This window comes from Sceloporus occidentalis, unplaced genomic scaffold (genome assembly GCF_023333645.1).
Source record: "Sceloporus occidentalis isolate IW3139 unplaced genomic scaffold, rSceOcc1.0.p SCAF_41, whole genome shotgun sequence".
Classification (NCBI taxonomy): Eukaryota; Metazoa; Chordata; class Lepidosauria; order Squamata; family Phrynosomatidae; genus Sceloporus; species Sceloporus occidentalis.
The window spans coordinates 150,038-173,436 of NW_028317021.1; the positions used below are offsets into that span (position 1 = coordinate 150,038).

The following is a 23,399-nucleotide window of genomic DNA, read 5'->3' on the forward strand; positions in this document are numbered from 1 at the left end:
TAAGCAAACAAAAAACCTCCATCAGGTCAAAGTTGTAGTTTTTAACCTATGTACTGGAGAAAACTTGGAGGGTCTTTGGAAAGTATGTAAAACATGTGAAAAGTCCCATGCTTGGTTTCTGGTGCCTCTCTTTAAAAGGGAAAGTTATCAAGTGATGGGCTATGGGTTCTATAACCTTTGTATTGGATGGCATAGTTTTGCAACTGAACACACACTCAAATGTGTAATAAGATTCATTGTGCATGCACATCCCATGTGTTCCCATGGACATCCATGCACATGTGTATCTGAATGCACAATCACAACACATGTTCTATAACCTTTGAATGGATACAAATTTCTCCACTGGACAAAAATGTCCAACCATATCTATACAGGAGCATGCACATTCTAAGCTGTGGATGGGAAGGAGGAGAGAGTCAGCTTCAGGAATGAAGTACTCTGGTCTTGTCATTGGAGCGCAAAGTGACACTACAGAAAACTGGAGTCATGCTGACTTCAATACCAAATGTGGAACAATGAATGATGGAAAGGGAGGGGGAGGAAGGGGAGTAAAAAAATATATATGGATAGTCTTTATAGGCATTCACAAACAGAAAGACTTTAAATGGCATAAACCTTTATTTCTCACTCATTTTGTTTAAATCTTTAAATCAGATCAAAACTGATGGATAGTTTAAATATAATTTTGTTAATGTTAATGGATTGGGATCACTAGCAAAGCACTATTGTGTAACACTATTGTGTAAGCATAACATTTCTGAAATTTGATATAATTATTGCCCGATATAGATGGCACGGAAGACCAAAACTAGGGCTGGGGAGCAACCGCACGCTTCCTAGCCCTTGTTCTTATGGACGACGCCATTGTGAAGGCGTGCCATCCATACACAGCGCATGACAATGGCATCACACATGCACCACCTCCACAAGGACTGGCACGTGCATGACATCACTGTGCCGCTGGAGGGCACTTGCAGTGCCCTATCTACAAAGATTTAAACAAAATGAGTGAGAAATAAAGGTTTATGCCATTTAAAGTCTTTCTGTTTGTGAATGCCTATAAAGACTATCCATGTATATTTTTTACTCCCCTAAATGGAGCTCCTTTTGGGCATGCACTTTGTTCCCGCTGCAACTAGATTGGCGTGGAGCTTCTTTCTCCCATGGCTGCATCTGTTGGGGTGTCCAAGAGCATGCAGCCCTAAGGATACCCCTTTTCCAGGCCATGGTATATGTAGCCCTCCTTCTCATTCCTTTCCCAAGAGAACAACCTTGAGGCTTTGGTAACATACGGTGTCTATCTCCTTCCTTCCACCCATTCCCATGCAACAACAATAGCAAGTACATTTCTATACTGCTTATCAGTGCTCTTAAGCACCCCCTAAGAGGTTTACAAAGTGTAAGCTACAGTAATTGCCCCCAACTTTCTGGGTATTCATTTTAGCGACCTCCTCGGAAGGATGCAAGCCTGAGTCGAGCTTGAGCCCTTCACTGGTATTGACCTTGCAACCTTATGGTTTGTGAGCGAGTGGCTGCAGTACAGGCATTTAACCACTGCACCACCAGGGCTCCTTATAAGGCAGCAGGTATATATAGAGCTAGTTGCTGGCAGCTCCTCATCCAATTAGGTCAGTGGCTCAGTAGAAGACCTGCCCCCTCAGACCATGTACTCAGGAAGAGCACAGGACCAAAACCAGCCAAATCTCCCCCAAAAGCCTCTGTAAAATGATAGCGAACAATAAAGGATGATCCCTCAAACACAGCTTGCCTTCTACACCAAAACATTTAACTCCCTTGTTTAAAACAGCTTCACTGACAGCCGGTTCATTTCAAAGCCAAAGTCAAAGTGCTGGTCAAGACATATAAAACCCTGCACAGCTTAGGTCCAGATATCTGAAAGACCATGGGCCTGAACAGACAGTCCAAAATAAAGCTTCTTCAGATCACTTTGGAGGTATGCTGTTTAAATGACACACAAATCTTAAGATGCCAGAAGCTGCACCAAAACTGCACTCCAGTCCTTAGGACTGGAACGTGGCCTTGGTGTGGCTTCCAGCCTCTTACGACACATGCATCATTTAAACAGCATACCTCCAAAGTGACCTGAAGCAGCTTTATTTTGGCCTGTCTATTCCGTCCCCATGTCTCCCTATATGAACCTGCTAGAGTCTTTAGATCTACAGGGAAGGGCTTTCTCTTGGTCTCTCCACCATCACAGGCTCACTTGGTAAGAATACAAGAGAGAGCCTCCTCGATGGCTTCTGCCACCCTCTGGAATTCTGTTCCACAGGAGGCTGTGCCCCCCTCCCTGCTCTTCTTCCACTGGCAGGCAAGGACAAGTTCAAGTGGGCTTTTAATGTGTAATTACATGTAGGGAAGCTTCTTATGTGTGTCCTTTATTTTTAACTTCTGTATGCTTTTTAATGATTTTATACTGTTTCTAATTTATTGTTTTAATCAGATGATTTTAATTGCATTTCAGATGTTATTGTTTTAGCTGATTCTTTTCATGAGCCACCTTGCATCATACTCTGGGAGAAAGGCAGCGTATCAATGAAATAAATACAATAAATTGGTGGGGGGGGGATTGGTCTTCTAACTGCTACATTTCTGATCAAGCTCATTTCACTTTCTTGTGTTTTTTGTCTTGTGTTTTGTCTAAGGTAAACAGCCATCCTTATTGCTCAGTGAATTCTTCCTATTGCTTGCTGGAGAAATGCTTTGTGAAGAGGGAATTTTATTTGGAGAGCAATCTTTGAGTCAAGGACAATAGATTTTTTGATCTATTCATATAATCATATCTGGACAGCCTCCTGTGATACACATTTCTCTGTTCAGCTGAAAAGGAAAACCTCATGTGGCATTCTAGCAGCTCCTTTGAATCTGGCACATAATAATTTGTTTGCCAAGGGGTTCCTGTGAGGACTAAACTGCCTTAGATCTCTGTTATTTAATTTAAAAGGAAAAAATACTCCTTTTGTTCATTTCCTATCATATAATGCAAGCAGCCTTAGCAGTTCAGGTTTTGCAGCCTGCAGTTATTGAGACATCAAACCTAGTTCATAAGTGACTTTGTTGAACTACAGCTCCTATGATCCTTAACCATGGTGCCAGGCATTACCTCTGTGGAGATTATCAGACAGGGAATGGGAGCAAAGCCTGTCCTTATCCTGTCCATGACAGTGATCATGAAAAAGATATTCACACATTTGTGCTGATCCTGTCATTAAACTGTCAGTGAAGCGGAATCACATTGGCGTGGGACAGACCGTCCAAAAAGGATGGTCTCCCGGCTCCCAGCTTTGGTCCGCAGGGAAGCCACAGCCTCCAAAACACGGGACTTCCCCACGGACCAAAAAGAACCCACAAAAAGCGGGTTCTTCTTGCGGTGCCATTATGATACCGTAGTGTGCCAATGGCGCACTCGCGACTTCACAAAGGCGCTGCGCCATGCAGATGCTAGACGTCCGTCACATAATGATGGTGGTGCCCATCTGTACAGGCCGCCGCCATTTTGACACCCTCATCACATGCGAGGGGCAAGGGGCATCTAGAAGCACCGCCCCTCGCACGTGATGAGGGCGCCCTATTGTGCCCGTCTGGACCGGGCCATTAACACATTCTTCCGTTAATACAAAATGAAGGGCAAAGATGGGAAAATTCCACTTCAATGATGGCACAATGACAGGATAAGTATGATGTCATGTGAAAGTCTTCTGTCTGATTGTGGTCAATCACAGTTTAATGATGGGTCACTGACATGACGTCGTATGAAAATCTTTTCATGATCGCACTATAAGGACAGAAAAAGAATGGGACAAGGATGTCCCATCTCCCATCTGACAATCTCCTGTGTGTCTCCTGTGTGTTAGAGATCCCGACTTAAGGAAGAAAGACAGCAATGGCTTACAGAACAAACTAAAATCTTTCTTACAAAAACTTCATACTAAGGCAGGAAAGTTGAGGGCAAGACAGACCTCTAGAAAGCCAGATTGAGGGTGGTGCAACCACATGCCACAGGCCGAATGCACCTTTTTGCCAGCTGAAAAAAGAGTGGCAAACAGCTGCTCCTGTTTGTGCCTGCAAAAAGCTGGCTTTTCCGCCCCGCTGCTATGAGAAGCTGGCTTTAAGGCACTCCAGCAGTGTCCAGTCCCAGTGTAAACAGCCAAGTGGCTTGATGCCGGTTTCTGGGAGTCTCAAGGGGTACATTGTCTGCATGTCACACCCCCAAACCGGCTGGAAACTGGCTTTTTCGGCCAGTCTATTTCATCCCTTACTCAGGGAAGTTACTCTTAGGGATGTTCCCACTTCTTACTAGAATGCAGATAGCTAAAATGTAGCTAGTTTCTGTTCTAGCTACATTCTAGAGAAGAGCTGAGAGAGTTCTGGATAGGAGAAGGAAACATCCCTGGATAGGAAACATCCCTAAGAATATCAGTTGATGCCACAAAGGGATCAGGATAGGTAAACAGAGAGGGAACTCACTGCAGGTCATTCAAACTATGGAAACGTATTGCTACTGCCCAATCTGCAGCATTACCTATTTCAGTGCAGAGTGTTGTTGCACTTCTAACACCAGGAAAATATATAGTCTGACAAAGCAGCTTATTACACACTCTTTATCCCATCGTTTTCCTGATGGGATACACATGCATTTAACTTCAAAGATAGGTCTTATCACATTCACCAGTATGCAGCCCATATGCAACGCAGGCTTATCCTGCGGATTTTCAAGGATAGAATTTTCCTTGAAAAGCTATGGGATAACCCCAGGTTGCATGGGATAAAAGGTGTGCAATGATCTCCAAAGTAATTTTCCAAGCTTTAGGCCTGGTAGTGCTGTGTGCAAATGGCCTCTTGAAAGTCTCTTCCCTCTTTCTGGATAGAGCAATGGAAGGAGAGGTTATTTCGCTTCTCTAAAAATTCCTTGGGGTTTGGGTGGGGTTTATCCTGGGGAAGCATATTTAGAGGTGCAGCCTTTAGGTGCTCCTTGCATTTAAAAAAAATACCACTAGCTTAGAGATGTCAGCTGTCTTAGTAAAATTCTTTAATCATATTATTTTGGGAAACTGTAGTGGCACTCATGTTCAGCATGCATTATCTTGGTGAGCTGATGCTAGTCACAACTGACCATACTGGAGAAGATGATTCAATGAGACGTGGCAGCTTTCTATGTTCTTTTTGCTTCTAATGAGACTTCCTTGTTTTTCACCAGCAGGAACACACTGAAGTGTATACATTTCATTGAGCTGCACCCCAATTTCCACTTAAACATATGCTGGCACCCACTAAAAATTTCACTAGTTTTGTTGTTGAACTTTTTATTCTCCTTTTGTCTCCTTTACATGCCATACCTGCTATATATTAGAGATGGAGTGGGAAAGAATATTTGCCATTAATAATTTCCTTGCTGAAAAATGGGTTTCTTAACACTTGGGAAACTCAGGATGAAAACAGACAGCTGTGACAACCGTACGCCATGGCTCCAATACAGCCTTTCCCCAGCTCAAAAAGGAGTGGCAGAAATCTGTTTCTTTTTGCGCTGGGGAAAGGGCACCTTTGCCGCTACGGTAGCATTTCTTTGGCATGCAGCATCTAAATGCTGTGCCACCAAAATGCTGCCTGCTATCTCGTTGGGTGGGTGGAGCGGAGTAGGGACATGCAGCATGTGGTGTGTAGCATGCGGACGCCGCATCCCCATGCCACCCTGAAACCAGCTCTTTTTGCCAGTCTGTATCAGCAGTCAGTTGAGAAGAATAACACAGGGGTAAGAATTTTGTATACTGTAGTTTTCACCCACTATTTACAGATCCTGGAGTGTCTGGGGCAACTATTCTGCACAGAAATAAACTAGGGTTTTTTGTGTGAACATTCGTTCAAAAATGTGTTTTTATGCCCCCCCCAAAAAAAAAAAACAACAACACTCTTCCTAGGTAGCCAAGGATTTCCACTTCTTTGGCTCAGATCCGCCATTTTTCACTCGCTGGCCCCTATTTGTGGAACCTTCTTCCTGCACAAGCACAGTCCATTACTTCCTTAAACAGCATCAAAGCTGAGTTGAAGACAATCCTGTTTAGGGAAGCATTCCCAACCTTACATGATTGTTAGCCTAGGCTGTGTTGTTTATTTTATTGCTTCTAATTTAATATATGTATTAATCTCCATTGGTCCTTGTAGAGTGTATGCAGGTCTTTATTATATTTTATTTTATTTTAATTGCTCATACATACAGCGCTGTGTAAACCTACAGTGCTTTATAAATAAATCTTAATAATAATAATAATAATAATAATAACAACAATAACAATCTGGGTGCAGATAGGAGGTACTTGGAGGTCGCAGGTGGTGTGTTCATACGACAATTTGGGCAGCAACAAAAAAAATATTACCCAGTGGTGTGGCTTGATGCTACATCATGTGGTCAGGCCATGCACATTCAGCCTGCCTTGGGAGTAGGTTGTGCGGGCATCAGGGTTTCAATCCACTTTGGGAAGAAGCAGGATCAAGCCATTTTTCCTTGCCCATCTGCTCCTGCCCATTATTTACTTAGCTAAGGAGTTTATCACACAGGAGGCAAAGGGCCCAATTCTTGTGGATAAACGGGGTTTAAATCCCATGAATATCCCACAAGAGTGGGATTGTTTTCAGACATGTCAGAGCATTTTGGCATTAACCCGACATTAACCCGTGCAAAGAGCGGCAAAATTGCACCACTTTTTAACTTCAGGATTTTTCGACGTGACATCGCCTGAAAACAATCTTGCTCTTGCAGGATATTCACAGATTTAAACCCCATTTATCCATGGGATTTGGGCACTTCTCTCCCGTGTGATAAATTCCTAAGTGGCTGATACAGAATTCTGACCATGATTTTTTTGCACAAAACCCCCACAATTTTTACACAAAAGACACACACAGAATACTTTTCCAGAATGTGTGACTACCAGGTGAGAACTATACATAAATATTTATTTTTTTATACATAAAGGAGAAAACTATAGAAATTATTTATCTTTCCTTGGGAATAAAATTACAGTTGGCCCTTCTTATACACGGATTTTTTATACACGGATTCAAGCATACACGGTTTGAAAATGTTCAAAAAAAGTATAAATTTCAATTATCAAACCTTGATTTTCCATTTTTTAGAAGGGACACCATTTTGCTATGTCATTATATTTAATGGGACTTGAGCATACACGGATTTTGTTATACACGGGGGATCTTGGAACCAAACCCCAGCGTATAACAAGGGTCGACTGTAGTTAAATACTTACATCCCTAATTAGAGGTACATGTGTGTTGCTTTGATTAAACAGCAAAGACTGTTTGCAGAAAAGAGAAGGAAATGCAGCAACTCCACTTAAAGACAGAAATATTCCTCAGGAAGCTACCACTGAGCTATTTATATAAGTAAGAGAATAAAGGTGTCTGGAAGAAATAAAGTGATACCTGTGAATATGAGTAATAACTGATAAGGAACAAACCAGCTGAAGCAAGAGATGAATACCCAGAACAGTTTAACTGTCTGCTTCCCTCTTAATGCCCACTGTACGTCCATAGTTGTTAGTGCAAGCATTGTTTAACCTTTCTCCAATATCACAGAGACTGGACAGTTTTCTCGTTTGCAATGGAAATACACAAATCAAACCAACTGGGCAGTCAACAAGGTTACAGAATGCTTGCATCAGAATAATGAGAAACAATTCTGTCTGTTATTTCATAAGGTTGATGAGAAATTGTGCCATGTGTATGGAAACAGGGTTTTGTGATTTACGGCCCACTAAGGCTCCCTCCTCCATAAAATTACTGTGTTATGAATGTAGTATTGATTAACTTCCTTCTATAAGCAGTGACCATGATTATGCCGTCCTTGGCTTGTCATGTTGCTGATCAAAAGCCAACATGGTTTATCCCCCAAACATCAGTTGACCTTTTGCATTTCGACTGGAGAGTACACGGTGCCCTCAAATGTTGCCTTGGCAGGTGATCCTGTCAAAGCCCTGGTTGATCTTTGCAATAGGGAAATGACCAGGGCAGTGGACATGATTGTCCCTAAGTGTCCCCTCCTATGAAGTGGATCCAAATGAGCCCCCTGGTTCGCTAGGGAGCTGGCAGTAATGAAACAAGTGGGATGGAGACTAGAGCAACAATGGTGGAAGATTCTAAGAGAGTCCGTTCGAACATGGGCTTGAACTCATTGGAAGGCCTATGCTATGGCAATGGTGGCAGTGAAGAAATTATACTTCTCTACCACCATTGCATCCAGCAGAAATATCCCAAATGGTCAGGGGCTTTTTACATTCTGGCCTACAAGAAGGAAATAAAGACCACTTGACAGCCTGCTGTGAATAATTTGCAAGACGCTTTGCAGACAAAATTGATTGGATTCACTCTGACTTGGATGCTGTAGTAGAAACATGTACAGTGTATGTAATCTTGGTGCCTGTTTGTCCTGTATCATTGGATAAAATTCAGTTTGTGTAGCCTGAGGATGAGAACAAGATCCTTGGAGTAGTGAGGGTCACCACATACATACTGAATCCTTGTCCTTCCTGGCTTCTGAAAGCAGCTGGAAGTGAACTGACCGAGTGAATAAAGGGAGTGGTTAATGCCTCACTGCCCCAAGGGAGATTTCCATCCTGCCTAAAGGAGATTGTGGAGAAGCCGTTACTGCAAAAGACCTCCCTGGATCGCACCATTTTTAATAATTGTCATCCAGTCTCTAACATTCTTGCGCAAGGTTCTGGAGTGAGTGGTGGCCTCCCAGCTCCAAGGGGTTTCTGGATGAAATGGATTGATCTCAGTCTGGCTTCAGACCTGGCTATAGGACAGAGACAGCTTTGGTTGCCTTGGTGGATGGACCTATGCAGGGAGCTGGACAGGGGAAGTGTGTCCCTGTTGGTCCTCCTGGGCCTCTCAGTGGCTTTCAGTAGCATCAACCATTGTATGTTTCTGTGCTGCTTTTCTGGAAAGGGGCTTGGGGGCACTGTTATGCAGTGGTTTCAGTCTTTCCTGGACAGGTGGACTCAGAAAATTGTTTTGTGGGACTCCTGTTCAACTCCTTGACTGCTGTAGTCCCACAGGGTTCTGTTTTGTCCCCCATGTTACTTAACATTTACATGAAACTACTGGGAGAGGTCATCCAGAGTTTTGGGGCATGGTGTCATCAGTATATGGATGACAGAGGTGCTCCTGGTCAGTTGTAAGGCAGATCAGGAAATATGGACTAAGAACCCCTGTTAGTGAATTGCAAAAAATGCATAACAGGGCACCAGCTAAAGCATCCCGATGTGCCTCAGTGGCAATTTGCACAGATCACTTTGCTAACTCCCCTACCTAGTAATGTAACAGCAGCCATTTACTGAATACAAATGTTACAGAACTGCCCAAGTCTAAATGTTGGAGAACTGCCCAAGTGTTCCTGCGTGGCAGGGGTTTGGACTGGGTGCCCTTTGTGGTCTCTTCCAACTCTATGATTCTAATTCCCACATAAGTAGGTTACAAAGATGCAAGTTCCCACCAGGATTCTGCACAATGTCTCCAGTTCTTTTACTTAAGGACCTTTAGGAGAAGTGTGTTTTGCCCAATTCTGCATGACTTAGTTGCACTAAATACACAGCCACTGCACTAAATGTCTTGCACTCCTTATCCATGTCATACAAAAGTCAAGTTACCTTGTCTTGACAAAACAACATTCCACATACAGGCCCTGATGCAGAGTCCGAAAGACAATGTGAACTCAAGAATTCTGGAAATTTCTGACTGTGCAGTTAGGAATACAAAGTTCTGATGGTGACTCATTTCTGCAGTGCTTATATCTATCCTTTCCCTTTATTTTACAGGATGACAGCCAAAGCAGTTGCTGTATTGCTACCTATCTTGGGAAGTTCATGGATCTTCGGTGTTCTAGCAGTCAATGCTCAAGTGCTGGTATTTCAGTACATGTTTGCAATATTTAACTCATTACAAGTAAGTCCACATAGCTCAGTTAAGGAGCTGAGGAGCCCAGATAAATTTGGACTGAATTGTCTTTCTTCCCCCAATTGCAAAGAGTTTTGCATTTCTGTTATTATCCACCCGCCCTTCTGATCTCTCGTGTCCTTTCTACATTACCCAAAAGAAGAAAAAAAACAATTGGTTTTATGGTCCATTATTAAATATTCAGTAAACCCCAGGAACTTACTGAAACTTATGCTATTTTTTGGGTGGTGAGGAAGAGGAACATAATATGTCTCCTTTTTTGAAGGTAAATTGAAAGCAAGGGATCAAATGCATTTCTTTATTTAAAAATATTCACATGCTGTCTTTAAAATGTTCTACGGCACAAATTACCCTCTTACAGCCAACTGCCACTCATTGAAAACAAGATCCCACTAAGAACCTGTTCTATGCTCTATGCATGGTCTCCTATGCTCCTATGTTAATGGCCACCAAGAGCTCACCGATCTATAAGCCATCAGTATAAATTTCCCACAGTGCCTTTGACAAAGTGTTACTGGGGGTAATTGTGGGACATTATTTGTAATAGCCTCTCTGTGGCTCAGCTATGCAGGAGCCCAAGGAGGTACCAGTGCCAGTGGACTCAATGGCTGGGTTCTCTAACTTAACCTGAAAGTAGATTTGCCAGACCAAACTTGACTATTTTGTTCTTCTTGTGAGTGGAGAAGCCAAAGTGACAGCACAACAAAGTGGGTCAGCTGGCCTTTTTATCTCTGAAGGAAGTAAAGGGGAAACTGATAATTTTCTTCTCTGTTGCACATTCCTACTACTGGTGGTAAAGACGTTGTCACCTGAATATGGGCACCATCAGTGGAAAACTGGAGGAGAACTTGATCCTCTCATTCCTCTTTCTCAAGAGGGTTGAGTAACCACTGCTTCACCATAGAAGTAGCCTCTATGAGAAGATTTATCTTCTCCCTAAACCATTCCAAAGAGGTTGGTATAGGGGCCATAAAGACAAAATGTTAACAACTCTGTGTAATAGATGTTCAGAGCTTCTGTTTTTCCCTAGCAAAGAAACCCCAAACCAAACCAAACCAGCAAACAAAAAACCTCAGTCTAGGACTGCAGAATGTCTAGCTCTCCAGTTGTTAATGGACTGAAGTGCTAATAAACACTAGCCGGTATTGCCAGTAATGATTGAAAATTGGAAGTTATAGTCCAGCAACACCCAGTTGTTGTTCCCTATGGCACCACATGTTCCCTGTGGCTGACTTAAAGAGAATGTCATGTTTTCCCCTCCTAAGGGCTCATTTCTTTCAACTGCAAATTTGGTGCTTAACTAAAACAGCAGAAATCAACCTTTGTAACAAGGAATATTTTCCTTTCTTTTAAAGGGGTTCTTTATCTTTCTGTTCCACTGTCTGCTGAACTCAGAGGTATGTTTCTATATAAAAAAAACTCCTAGATCCAAGAGGCTGGAAACACTGGACACTCTCTCTCTCTCTCTCTCTCTCTCTCTCTCTGTGTGTGTGTGTGCATTTATTAAGTGAAATAATATAATGAATTAAAATTTTGGTTGTAAATCAGCCAAGGCCTTAAGAAAATAACAATGCTGTTTAATGTGCAGAGGCTGAAAAGGATCTTTTATATTGCTCAGCAATATGTATGGATTTTATATCATGTATTGAGCAGTTGTCACTACAGTATGACTTATGGCTTTGTCATGAAACAAATAAACTAAGGTCCGAAACACGTTGCAGATGTAACCCAGTTTGAGGCCACTTTAACTGCCCTGGCTCAGTGCTAGGGAATCCTGGGAATTGTAGTTTATTGTGAAACCAGAGCTCTCTAACAGAGAAGGCTAAATGTTTCACAAAACTACAGAAAATGAACACCAGAAATCAATCTCAATCCCAAAATCAAAGTCAGAGAAGAAATTCAGAAGAAAAAATAAATATTCCAGATATGAATCAACTAATACTGGAAAAAAATTGAAAATCTATCAATAAATTTGGGTAAAGAAATGAGCAACTTCAAGAAAGAAATGAAACAGGAGATTAGGTCTGATTTGAAAGAAATAAATCAAATGGTAGACAAACTGACATTGGAGATACAAAAAACAAAACAAAGATTCTAAATTCTACTAGAATTTAGAAGTGAAAAATTAGAACAGATTTTGCTAGGCTTACAAATAAAAGGGAAGAAGAATTGGATGAAAGAGCAATTTGGGAGCAAAAACTGAGAGAAAAGTGTTTGAAAGTTAGAGGTTTACTGGAGGAAAAAAATGAAAACCTAGCAGAAAAATTGATTACAGAAATAGCCAAATTCTTAGAGAAAGACCCAATTTTTTTTTAGGATGAAATTGATAACCTTTTCCGGATTAATTCCCAGGTAGCAAAACAGAAAGGTTTGCCACATGATGTGGCAGTTTATTTTGTAAAGAAACGTACTAGAGATCTGTTTTTGATGAAACACAACGAAATACCTTTCCAGTATAAAGATCACGAATTGAAAGTTCTTAAAGATATTCCAGGGAGAATTTTACGAAAAAGGAAGGACTACATCGGTTTGACTACTTTTCTAAGGAAGGAAGAAATTTCTTATCGGTGGGAGGTGCCAGATGGATTGACATTCTGGTGGAACAAGGAAAGGATGAGGATCAGCTGCCCCGAGCTAGCAAGAAGTTTTCTAAGATGCGCCTCCGAACAAAACAAAGAAAGTAAGAAAGAAGAAGAGAATCAAAACCCAGATGATAAAAAGAAGACAGAACTAGGTGAACTGGAGGAACCAAACCAAACTCCATTAGAAACAGCGAGCCCAGAATTAGAATACCAAGAATTACTAGCAGAAGAGAAAAGACTGAGAAGGGAAGAGGAAGAGGAAGATGAAGAAAGGATATTTGACGACTATTAGACACAAGCAAAACCAGCATACTGTAAAGTTCAGACCCAATCTTTTAATTGAATAAATAAAGTTTTTCTAAATAATTTATTAAAGTTTTGATTTTTTATTCAGAAGATACATTTGGGAGATGGCTGATATTATAAAGTTGTTAACATGGAGCATTCAAGGGATGAACACCCCGCAAAAAAGGAAAAAAATATTCTACTACTTGCAAAAATTAAAACTAGATGTGATATGTTTACAAAAAACTAGAATAAAGGAAAAAGATTAAAAATATTTGAGATGTGTTAAATTAGGTCAAGATTTTATAACGGCATCTAAATCTAAGAAAAAGGGTGTTGTTATATATGTTAATGGGAAATATGAAGCTAGAGAAATTTGTAGAGATAATGAAGGACACTTTGTAATAGTAGAATTAAATTGTAAAAATAAAAAAAAAATTGTTGGTAGGCACTTATGGCCCATTGGAGAACAAAAATAAATTTTATAAAAGATTGAAGAAGAAAATAGTGGAATTAGAATCCAAATCCATAATAATGCTTGGCGATTGGAATGGGGTTATGAACCCTCTAATGAACAGATTCATGGAAAAAAAGATTTTACAAAATCAAGGAAAGCTACCACAGGAATTTTTTAATTTGATGGACACACTGACATTAGGGGATGCGTGGAGAATTAAAAATGGAGATAATAAAGACTTTACTTTTTATTCAAACCCCCATAAAACATGGTCCAGAATAGATATGATCATGACCTTGTTACATCTAACCAAAAATATAAGTAAGGTTGTAACCCTACCTAAAGTATGGTCTGACCATAACCCGGTTCAATTAGATCTAAAATTAGGAAAAAGAGAATATAATTGGAAACTAAATGCTATGTTACTGAAGGATGAATCTCTTGTGAAGGAATTAAATAAGATCATTGAGTTATATTTCAAGGAGAACTTAAACAATGAAACTTCAATGCAAACTATATGGGACGCTTCAAAAACAGTAATAAGAGGTTAGCTGATTAAAAAAGCATCGGAGAGAAAGAAAAATTGTGATGCTAAATTGACAAAGATTAATAAGGAATTGGAAGGGAAAGAAACAGTATTAAAGAAAGAGCCAAATAATTAGAACGTAATACAAGAAATAAAATATTTACAAAAACAAATTAGAATTCTAATAGTGGAAGATATGGAAAAGAAATTGAAATTTGTGAAACAAAAGTATTTTGAATCGGCTAATAAATCAGGGAAAATTTTGGCATACCAATTAAAAAAAGAAAAAAGCAAAACGTACAATAATGGCATTAAAAGAGGATGAAGTTTTAATCACAAATCAGGGTAGAATCAAGAAAATCTTTCTGGACTATTATACAGAACACTATAAAAAACAAACGTTAAGGAATTAGAAATATCAAAATATTTGGATAAATTGAATATGAGGGAGTTTACGGAGGAGCAGAGAGAAAATTTGAATAAACCAATTACATTGCAAGAACTTTCACAAGCTATTCATAACAGCAAAACCGGGAAATCTCCAGGCCCAGACGGGTTTATAAATGAATTCTATAAAATTTGTGGAGAACATTTGAAGGAACCACTACTGCAAATGATGAACGAAGTCATGATCAGAAAAATGTCCCAAAGATGGACTCAATCCAACACTATTTGATCTCAAAAGAAGGAAAAGATTCAATATGTCCAAAGAATTATAGGCCTATTTCATTGTTAAATTCGGATTATAAATTATTTGTGTCAATATTGGATGCAAGATTTAAAAAAAGTACTGTGTAATTGGATCCATTTAGACCAATGTGGCTTTCTCCCTAACAGAATGATAAAAGATAACATTAGAAACTTAATAAATTTGATTGAAATTCATGAAAAGAAAATTGATAAGAAATTGGCAATATTTTTAATTGATGCAGAGAAAGCCTTTGTCAACAATAATTGGAAGTTCATGTTTGGGGTACTAAAAAGTATAAATGTTGTTTTTATGCCTAATAAAGGTTGACTGACTGACTATAAATGTTGGGGATAATTTCTTGAGAGGGATTGAAACAATATACGACAAACAGGAAACAAAGATAATGATAAATGATGAAAAAAACAAAGCCTTGCAGGACATATAAAGGGGTGAGACAAGGGCGCCCCTTGTCCTCTTTGTTATTTATAATGGTTTTGGAACCTCTTCTAATAAATATTAGAAGGAATCAACTAACTGAAGGGTTTAAATTGACAGGAGAGGAATACAAACTAAGAACATATGCGGATGATCTGGTCCTGACAATATTGAATCCAATAGAAAGTAGTGAATAATTATTAAAAGTATTTAAAAATTTTGGTAAAGTAGCTGAATACTGGATAAATATAGAAAAGACAAAAATCTTGGCTATGAATCTGACCAAAGAGGAAAAGAAAATATTAGAACAGAAAACTGGATTTAAATTGAAGAAAACAATCAAATATTTGGGGGTTATAATATCTACAAAAAATACTGATCTCTTTCGAAATAATTATGAAAAAATGTGGGCTTCAGTTAAAAAAGATTTGGAGAAATGGAAAAAACTGAATATATCTTGGATGGGTAAAATTGCAACCGTAAAGATGGTGGTGTTACCTAAAATGATGTACTTATTTTAAAATCTCCCAATCATAATTAATGATTCTCCCTTTTTGAAATGGGAAAAAGATTTGTTCAAATTCATATGGAACAACAAAAAACCCAGGGTGAAAACAAAGATTTTACAAGATTCAATTGAAAAAGGAGGATTAGCACTGCCAAATTTAAAATGGTAGTAATATGCAGGAGTCTTAGATTGGATATTAGATTGGATCAGACTGGACAAAAAGAGAATGTTAAATTTGGAGAAGGTTGATTTAAAATTTGGACTGCATGGGTATTTGTTTTATGGAAAAATAAAATTGGATGGGAATTTCAATAACCACATAATCAGGAAATCTTTATTAAAGATTTGGAATAAATATAAAAAGAAATGGTGCCAAAAAAATACCTACATGGGCCTCCACCAATGAAGCTATGTTTAACAGAGTGGAAATAAAAGAAAATTCCTGGGTGACATATGACGATTTAACAAAATTACAAGAGGAAGTGAGAATAATGAAAACACAAGAGGATCTGCAAAATGAGGGATATACATGTAATTGGTTTGCGTATAGACAGTTTAGAAAAAGATTCCTAATGGATAGTCAAACTAATGGTATAGGATCGGCAGAATTACAATTAGAAAATATTATTAAAAACCCAAAAAAACAAATTTCAAAGTTATATAGTTTGATTAGGAATTTTGAATTAGAAGATGAAACAATAAAAGAATATATGATTAAATGGGCAGTGGACTTGAAAGAAACGATACAATGGGAGCATTGGGAGAAATTATGGCAAATCAGGATAAAATACACCCCCCAAGTGCAGAAGTGAGAGAGAACATATATAAATCACTCTTTAGATGGTAATTATCACCCTACAAATTATCAAAAATGTTTAAGAAAAATAAGAACACCTGCTGGAAATGTAAAAAAGAGGTAGGTACCTACCTACATAGCTGGTGGAAATGTTCAAAAGTAAGAATGTACTGGAAGAAAATTCATAACGAGATTTAAAAAATGGTCAACATTAAAGAAAGAGCTGACCCAAAAATGTATCTTCTGAATATTACAGACTCGGTTAATTTAGAAACTGGAAAGGAAAAAATAGTATTTTATATGACTGTGGCCGCAAGAACATTATTTGCAAGATATTGGAAATCTGAGAATACCCCTACGGTAGATGACTGGAAATTAAAAGTTATGGATTTTTTCGAGATGGATAAATTAACAACATTGATGAAGAAGGATAAGCTAGTTGATTTTTATAAAGATTGGGAGCCTTGGGTAAAATATATACAAAATGAAGAAAAGGGAGAGTTGTATTTGGCTTTAATAAAAGATTAGAGAAGAGGAAAGATGTCGGAAATGATAATATAGTTACTGGTGTGGCATATAAATTGGTTCATAAAAGGCATGGACTGGCATATCTAATATTTTTCCAGTTAAAGAAATGACTCTATGGATGGGGCTAATAGAAAAACTGTAGATGGGTAAGAGTTAGTAATATAGATATACTTATTGAATGCGGGGAACTCAGAATTCTCTAGGAAGTCAATGTTATTAGTAGGTAATATAGGTGAATGATCAGAAAAATTAATCACATGTAAAGGATTAACGAAACTGAAATACGATGTTTGTAGTGTTTTAATTGTTAAATAAAGTTTTTTTAAAAAATAAAAAACCCAAAAACTAGAGGCTGTGTAGGGATTGTCAATATGTAGTACACTCATCCCTCCATATTTGTGGCTTTGATATTTGTGGATTTGATTATTCACGAATTAGATTAATATGTTCCCGGTAAGCATATCTAGGTCCTCCAGGGCAACTCTATGGTCAACTTTAACTAAACGTTGCATTGAAAGACCTAGAGATCCCTAGAGAGAATACTCTACTAGGCCTTTGTAGCTCCTCCAGTGCAGTTCTATGGCCAGTGTCTGTCGGACATTGACCACAGAGTTGTACTGGAGGACCTAGAGATTCCTAGAGTGGTGTCCTTTCAGGTAAAAACATGGTGTTTTTGTTATTTGCATTTTTTCCATATTCACGGGGGTCTTGTGCCCCTAACCCTAGTGAATATGGAGGGACAAGTGTAGTTGCAAATGTGTAACTGTATGTTACATACTTGCAATTGCTGGATGCCAGTCAATGATGATGATGACGATGATAATGATGACGACAACAACAATGGAGAAACAGCATGATGGTGAGAAGAGATGAGACAGAACATTTCCATGATGAAGTGTAGCTTGTGAAAGGAATAATTTTTAATTGTATCAGCAAGGTGCGATTTTTAAACACCGTCATCTTTCTTCTCCCCAACAAGGTTAGAGCTGCGTTTAAGCACAAAACCAAGGTATGGTCACTGACCAGCAGTTCAGTCCGCAACATCAATGTGAAACCTTTCAACTCAGATATTGTGAGTATTCCTAGAACTGGTAAGACTTCATACTCTGATTGGGATGAACTGGTGCCCAAACACTGAGAATAAGAAAGAACTGGACCACTCCAACAGTCAGACTTACTGACTGACTGACTATCTATTTTAAGATAGTCAGCAGTTATGGCAAGCTTCCCTGAAAAGTGCTTTCTTTTCAGGCACTTGGTTTCAGGCACGTGGTTCTCAGCCTTTGATTCTCCAGATATTTTCAACTTCAATTTACAGACACCCCCACCATGGCCAGTGGTCATTGTTTCTGACAGTTCATCCAAAATATCTGGGGACCAAAGATTGATAATTATTGGCTTATACATCATCATTATTTTGGGAGAGAGAGGATCCCATATAATTAAGATTGTATGTAGAAGGTCCCAAATTGAATCCCCAGTCTCTAATCAAAAATTGATCTTAGATCTTTTTTTCAGGATCCCAGTACTGGGATACAAACTGAGATTTGCAGGAGCTACCACTGGTCACCATAGATAATATTAGAAAAACCCAGTACAAGATGGACCAATGGTCTGACTCAGTAGAATGCAGAGTTATATGCTAATATGTCATTCAGCTGCATACAGCTTTCACCTGTATGAAGCACTTTGCTTCAGTTATAAAACATGCTTTGAATGCAGAAAGTTCCAGGTTCAATCCATGGCATCTCCAGTTAGGGCTTGGACAGACTGCCTGAAAGTTTGGAGAGTTGCTGCTGACAATTACTAGAGGTGCCATTGAGTAGATAAAGTAATGATCTACTGATGAACAAGATGGAGTCCCACAGGGCTCTGTCCTGGGCCCAGTGCTATTCAACATCTTTATCAACGAGTTGGATGACAGAATTGGGGGTATACTTATCAAATTTGCAGATGACACCAAATTAGGAGGAGTAGTGAATACCCCAGAGGACAGGATTAAAATTTAAACTGACCTGAATAGACTAGAAGACTGGGCCAAAGCTAACAAAATGAAATTCAACACAGAGAAATGTAAGGTACTGCACTTAGGGCAGAAAAATAAAATGCACAGATTTAGGATGGGGGACACCTGGCTGAATGAGACTATGTGTGAAAGGAATCTGGGAGTCCAAGTAGACCACAAGTTGAACATGAGTCAACAGTGCGATGCAGCAGCTAAAAGGCCAATGCGATTTTAGGCTGCATCAATAGAAGTATAGTGTCTATATCAAGAGAAGTAATAGTGCCACTGTACTCTGCTTTGGTCAGGCCCCATCTGGAATATTGTGTCCAGTTCTGGGCACCACAATTCAAAAAGGACATTGACAAACTGGAGCTTGACCACAGGAGGGCAACTAAAATGATGAAGGGTCTGGAAACCATGCCATATGAGGAACAACTTAGGGAGCTGGGGATCTTTAGCCTGGAGAAGAGAAGGTTAAGAGATGATATGATAGCCCTGTTTAAATATTTGAAGGGATGTCATATTGAGGAGGGAGCAAGCTTGTTTTCTGCTGTTCCAGAGACTAGGACCCGAAACAATGGATGCAAACTATAGGAAAAGAGATTCCACCTCAACATTAGGAGGGACGTCCTGATAGTAAGGGCTGTTCGACAGTGGAACACACTCCTTCCTCGGAGTGTAGTGGAATCTCCTTCCTTGGAGGTCTTTAAGCAGAGGCTGGATGGCCATCTGTCGGGGATGTTTTGATGGAGGGTTCCTGCATGGCAGAATGGGGATGGACTGGATGGCCCTTGTGGTCTCTTCTACCTCTACGGTTCTACAATTGTATGAAGACAGCTTCATCTGTACCTATAATTAATGAGGGTGGCACCAATGCTGGTTTCTTTCTAGCACCAAGTCAAGAGTTGGCTTTTTATTGAAGCCTTTGGAGCTTAATTTATTTTGTATGTGTATGTGTGCTTTCAAGTTGCCTGTCAATCTATGGCAACCCCCATGAATTTCGGAGGGTTTTGTTAGGCAAGGAATCCTCAGAGGTAGTTTTGCCAGTTCCTTCTGATGAATGTACCTGTTTTTAAATTGTTGTAGCCTTTTAAACACAAGTTTTAATTTGGTCGTGCGCTTAATATTTTTTATACAGTTTAAGCTATTTGTATACAGGAACAAGAAACATCATTTTTTTTTCTTCATCACCCAAGAGAAGAAAAGATTAATTTTTGGGGTCACAACTTAATGCATTCACGTTACAGATTGTTATTCAAATGGTTATAACAAAGACTGCTTGTTTCCTTGACTTTTAATGGATGAGTGGTTTGCATTTTTTTTCACTGATCAAGCCGTCCTTCTGCCCATGCTGTGTGCATGTTCTTAGCTTCCAAAAGGAAAATGACACTAATTTTGCAAAAAGACAATTTTCACATAATAATAGGAGGCATGACGCATCTCATTCTTGCACTGGAAGTGAGAAATGTCATGGAGGGGGCAGCAATGGGCTATTGTCCGGACAAAAATGAGACAACATAATTGCTTTACATCTTAAGGGATAATATCATAGAATCACAGAATTATAAACCACAGTATCTGACCCAGAATTCTATGCTGGCACAGCAGTTCCATGGCAGATGTACAGAGGCTCTTCAGTAGACTAATGGATTTGCAAAGGATTTTGTGAGAATGGGATTATTTGAAAACCAATGCGTGTTTATAGGATCAACAAATTATGTAGCTCTAGTTCTGAAGATATGCTTAATGTATTTTGTGAAATGTTCTCTGAATGGTTTGTACACCAAGGCTTTCAGCAGTCTAAGGCAAGACCAGTGGTTTAATTTGTTTTCCTGGAAGTCAGTGGCAGTTTAATTGAAGCTAGAAATATACTTTCAGTTTTAACCTCTCTTAGAATGTTGAGTTAGGGCCCTAAAAGACAGGCCAAAATAAAGCTGCTTCGGGTCACTTTGGAGGTATGCTGTTTAAATGCTGTATAAATCCTAAGAGGCCAGAAGCCGTGCCAAAGCCATGCTCCAGTCCTAATGTCTAGAGTGCAGCTTTGGTGCAGCTTCTGGCCAATTAAGATGTGTGTGTCATTTAAAGAGCATACCTCCAAAGTGACTGAAGCCGCTTTATTTCGGCCTGTCTGTTCAGGCCCTAAAGTCCAATTAGTCCTAATGTTAGAATAGACTCATTTAATTAATGGGATTTGCCTATTTGTTAAGGAGAGCCAGCATGGAGTAGTTATTTGAGCATTGAACTACAACTTTGGAAACTAGGGTTCAAATCCCTGCTCAGTGATGGAAACCCACTGGGTGACTTTGGGGGAGTCATATGCTCTCAGCCTCAAAGGAAGGAAAGGGCAAAAACCCTCTCTGAACAAATCTTGCCAAGAAAACCCCATGGGTCACCACAACTTGGAAATGACTTGAAGGTACACAATAACAATCTATGTGCTATGAGTCACCATTCAGCAATTATTCCAAGGAATGTACTCTAGTTAGGACTAACCAATACGATTTAGGCTATTAGTGTTGACACATTACCTTTTAATCATAGTTCAAAAATTAATTGTAAATTTTGCCCTCCCTTTCCACCTCTCCCCTCCAGATAACTGGGAACAGGCCAGGAGCAACCCCTACAAAACTCAATACCTGGGACAAGAGCACCATTTCTGCCAACAAGATTGATCTCTCAGCAGTCTGACATTGGACCTGACTTGCCCTCCTCTCTGTCAGCCAAGTTATTGCCTCAGGACTTCTGAAATGGTGTCTGCCTTTCCAGTGTTTTCTCAGAAACTGTGGCAGTAGGAATTTCTCCTTTGATCACTGCCTCCACAACTGAGGAAAAAACAATAACCTTGCTGTGTTGCATTGGATGGAGTTAATCCATGTTGCTTTTGTTAACATATTATCCATCACTTAGGAACAGCGGCTGAATCGTTCAGAACAATATACACTGGATGGTCTTGTAAAACAGTGACAGAGACACTAAGTGTGGAGATTGTGCTCCTTCACTAATGGGACTGCAGAAGGTTAAAGCCATCTCAGGAGTGATGATCATGACATACATATCTGCCAGTCAAAGCAAAAAGTTCTTATGGCATTATTAAAATCAGGCAATTCTTATCTAACTCTGCATCCTTCATTTATATTGGATTACTTGACCAAGCCAATTGTCCAGGTGAAGTGTAACCAAAAAACATGTACATACAGATATTTCTTTCCAACACAACTTGAAAGCAAAAGGCTGAAGGGAAAATGAAACTGGGATGCACTTTCCCAATGGACATTGGCCTTAGAACCGATGAATATGGCAGGTGTTGGGAAAGGGAGTGTGGGTGTGTGCCTTATATGTCTGTTTGCTTTTTGCCATGATTGTTCTGATTGCCGTGCAATGGCCATCTGCCTTGTCATTTCATTAGAGAGATTATGCATATAAGATGTAATACCTTTTGCCAGGAGCCAGATGCCAGATGAGGATCAATGAATGTGCTCAATATTTTTTACAGATTGACCTATAAACCTTTGGAAATTGTAGTGGGATTGCTTCTGGGACATGCCTATCTCCTTTGCAGGATAGACTAGACCACTGAATCATGCAAAAGGATGATGGAAGTAAAATAAAAATTTAAAACACACCTCCACACAAGGTGAACAACGAGGGGAGAAAAGTACTGTGAAGCCACTAGCCAGAATGCAGCTGGAGTTCTGTTACATCTTTTTTATAGTTTTTTATTTCTTCTCACGATAAACAATCCTTTTGTATTTCCAAGCAAAGTAATGATGCCAAAGCTTTTGAAGAGAAACAACACCTGTTTTAATTCCACAAAGATTTTTCTCCCTTTCTTTATGAGTATTTTTTAAACTAGGTTTTCATTCTGACATAGCTTCACACAACACCTGCAGTAAATGCTGTTTAAGGTGTTTTGCAGTTTGAAGTGCCAGAACTTTACTTTTAAAACAATGCAAATAGGGTGTTCGGACTGCTATGTCCAGCACAGAAGGGAAGATGGTAGCATGGAAATTGCTCCCTCCTTTCCTCTTTCAGAGGTCCAAAACACATTACCAAAATAATCCAGTTTAACTGGATTATTTTGTGAGGCATTTAGGAGTTTAGTGCATAGCTAAATAATCTGGTTTACCTTGCCCAGCTGGAATCCTCTTTCAAGATGCAGCCGGATATTATCATATATATATTGCCGCTGATGCCGCCTCCTGCCTAAAACCCGGCTCCCAGCTGCGCTCAGCCGGCTGATTTGCAAAGTTGGGAACTTCACGGCTTTGCAAATCAGCCATTTAAGCTTGGATTCTAGCTGGGATTTAGGTGGGTTTTATGCGAGAGGTGGCATCGGCCACAAAATGCATACGATTTTATCCAGCTGCATCCAGGAAGAGGATTCAAACTGGGCAAGGTAAACCGGATTATTTAGCTGTGCACTAAACTCCTTAGCCTTTTCTGTCAGAGAACTCTGGTGCCACAATAAAATACAATTCCCAGGATTCCCTGGCACTGAGTCAAGGCAGTTAAAGCAGTCTCAAACTGGATTATTTTCACAATGTGTTTTGGACCAGAGTTAACTATAATTTAATGAGGCATTTGTATTGATGTAAATTG

General features: G+C 39.5%; 1 protein-coding gene across 1 annotated transcript in view; it reads left to right on the forward strand.

Moving 5' to 3' along the window:
• The window catches only part of LOC149289956 (adhesion G protein-coupled receptor D1-like), a gene marked incomplete at its 5' end in the record, with an annotated part of 168,721 nt that extends 145,791 nt beyond the window's left edge, over positions 1–22,930 (forward strand). Inside the window, 4 exons of the mRNA XM_089490047.1 lie at positions 9,849–9,975; positions 11,343–11,384; positions 17,775–17,867; positions 21,393–22,930. Of these exons, the coding sequence (XP_089346173.1) occupies positions 9,849–9,975; positions 11,343–11,384; positions 17,775–17,867; positions 21,393–21,488 (358 nt within the window). The remainder of the gene's footprint in view (positions 1–9,848; positions 9,976–11,342; positions 11,385–17,774; positions 17,868–21,392) is intronic.
• Positions 22,931–23,399: the final 469 nt, after the last annotated feature.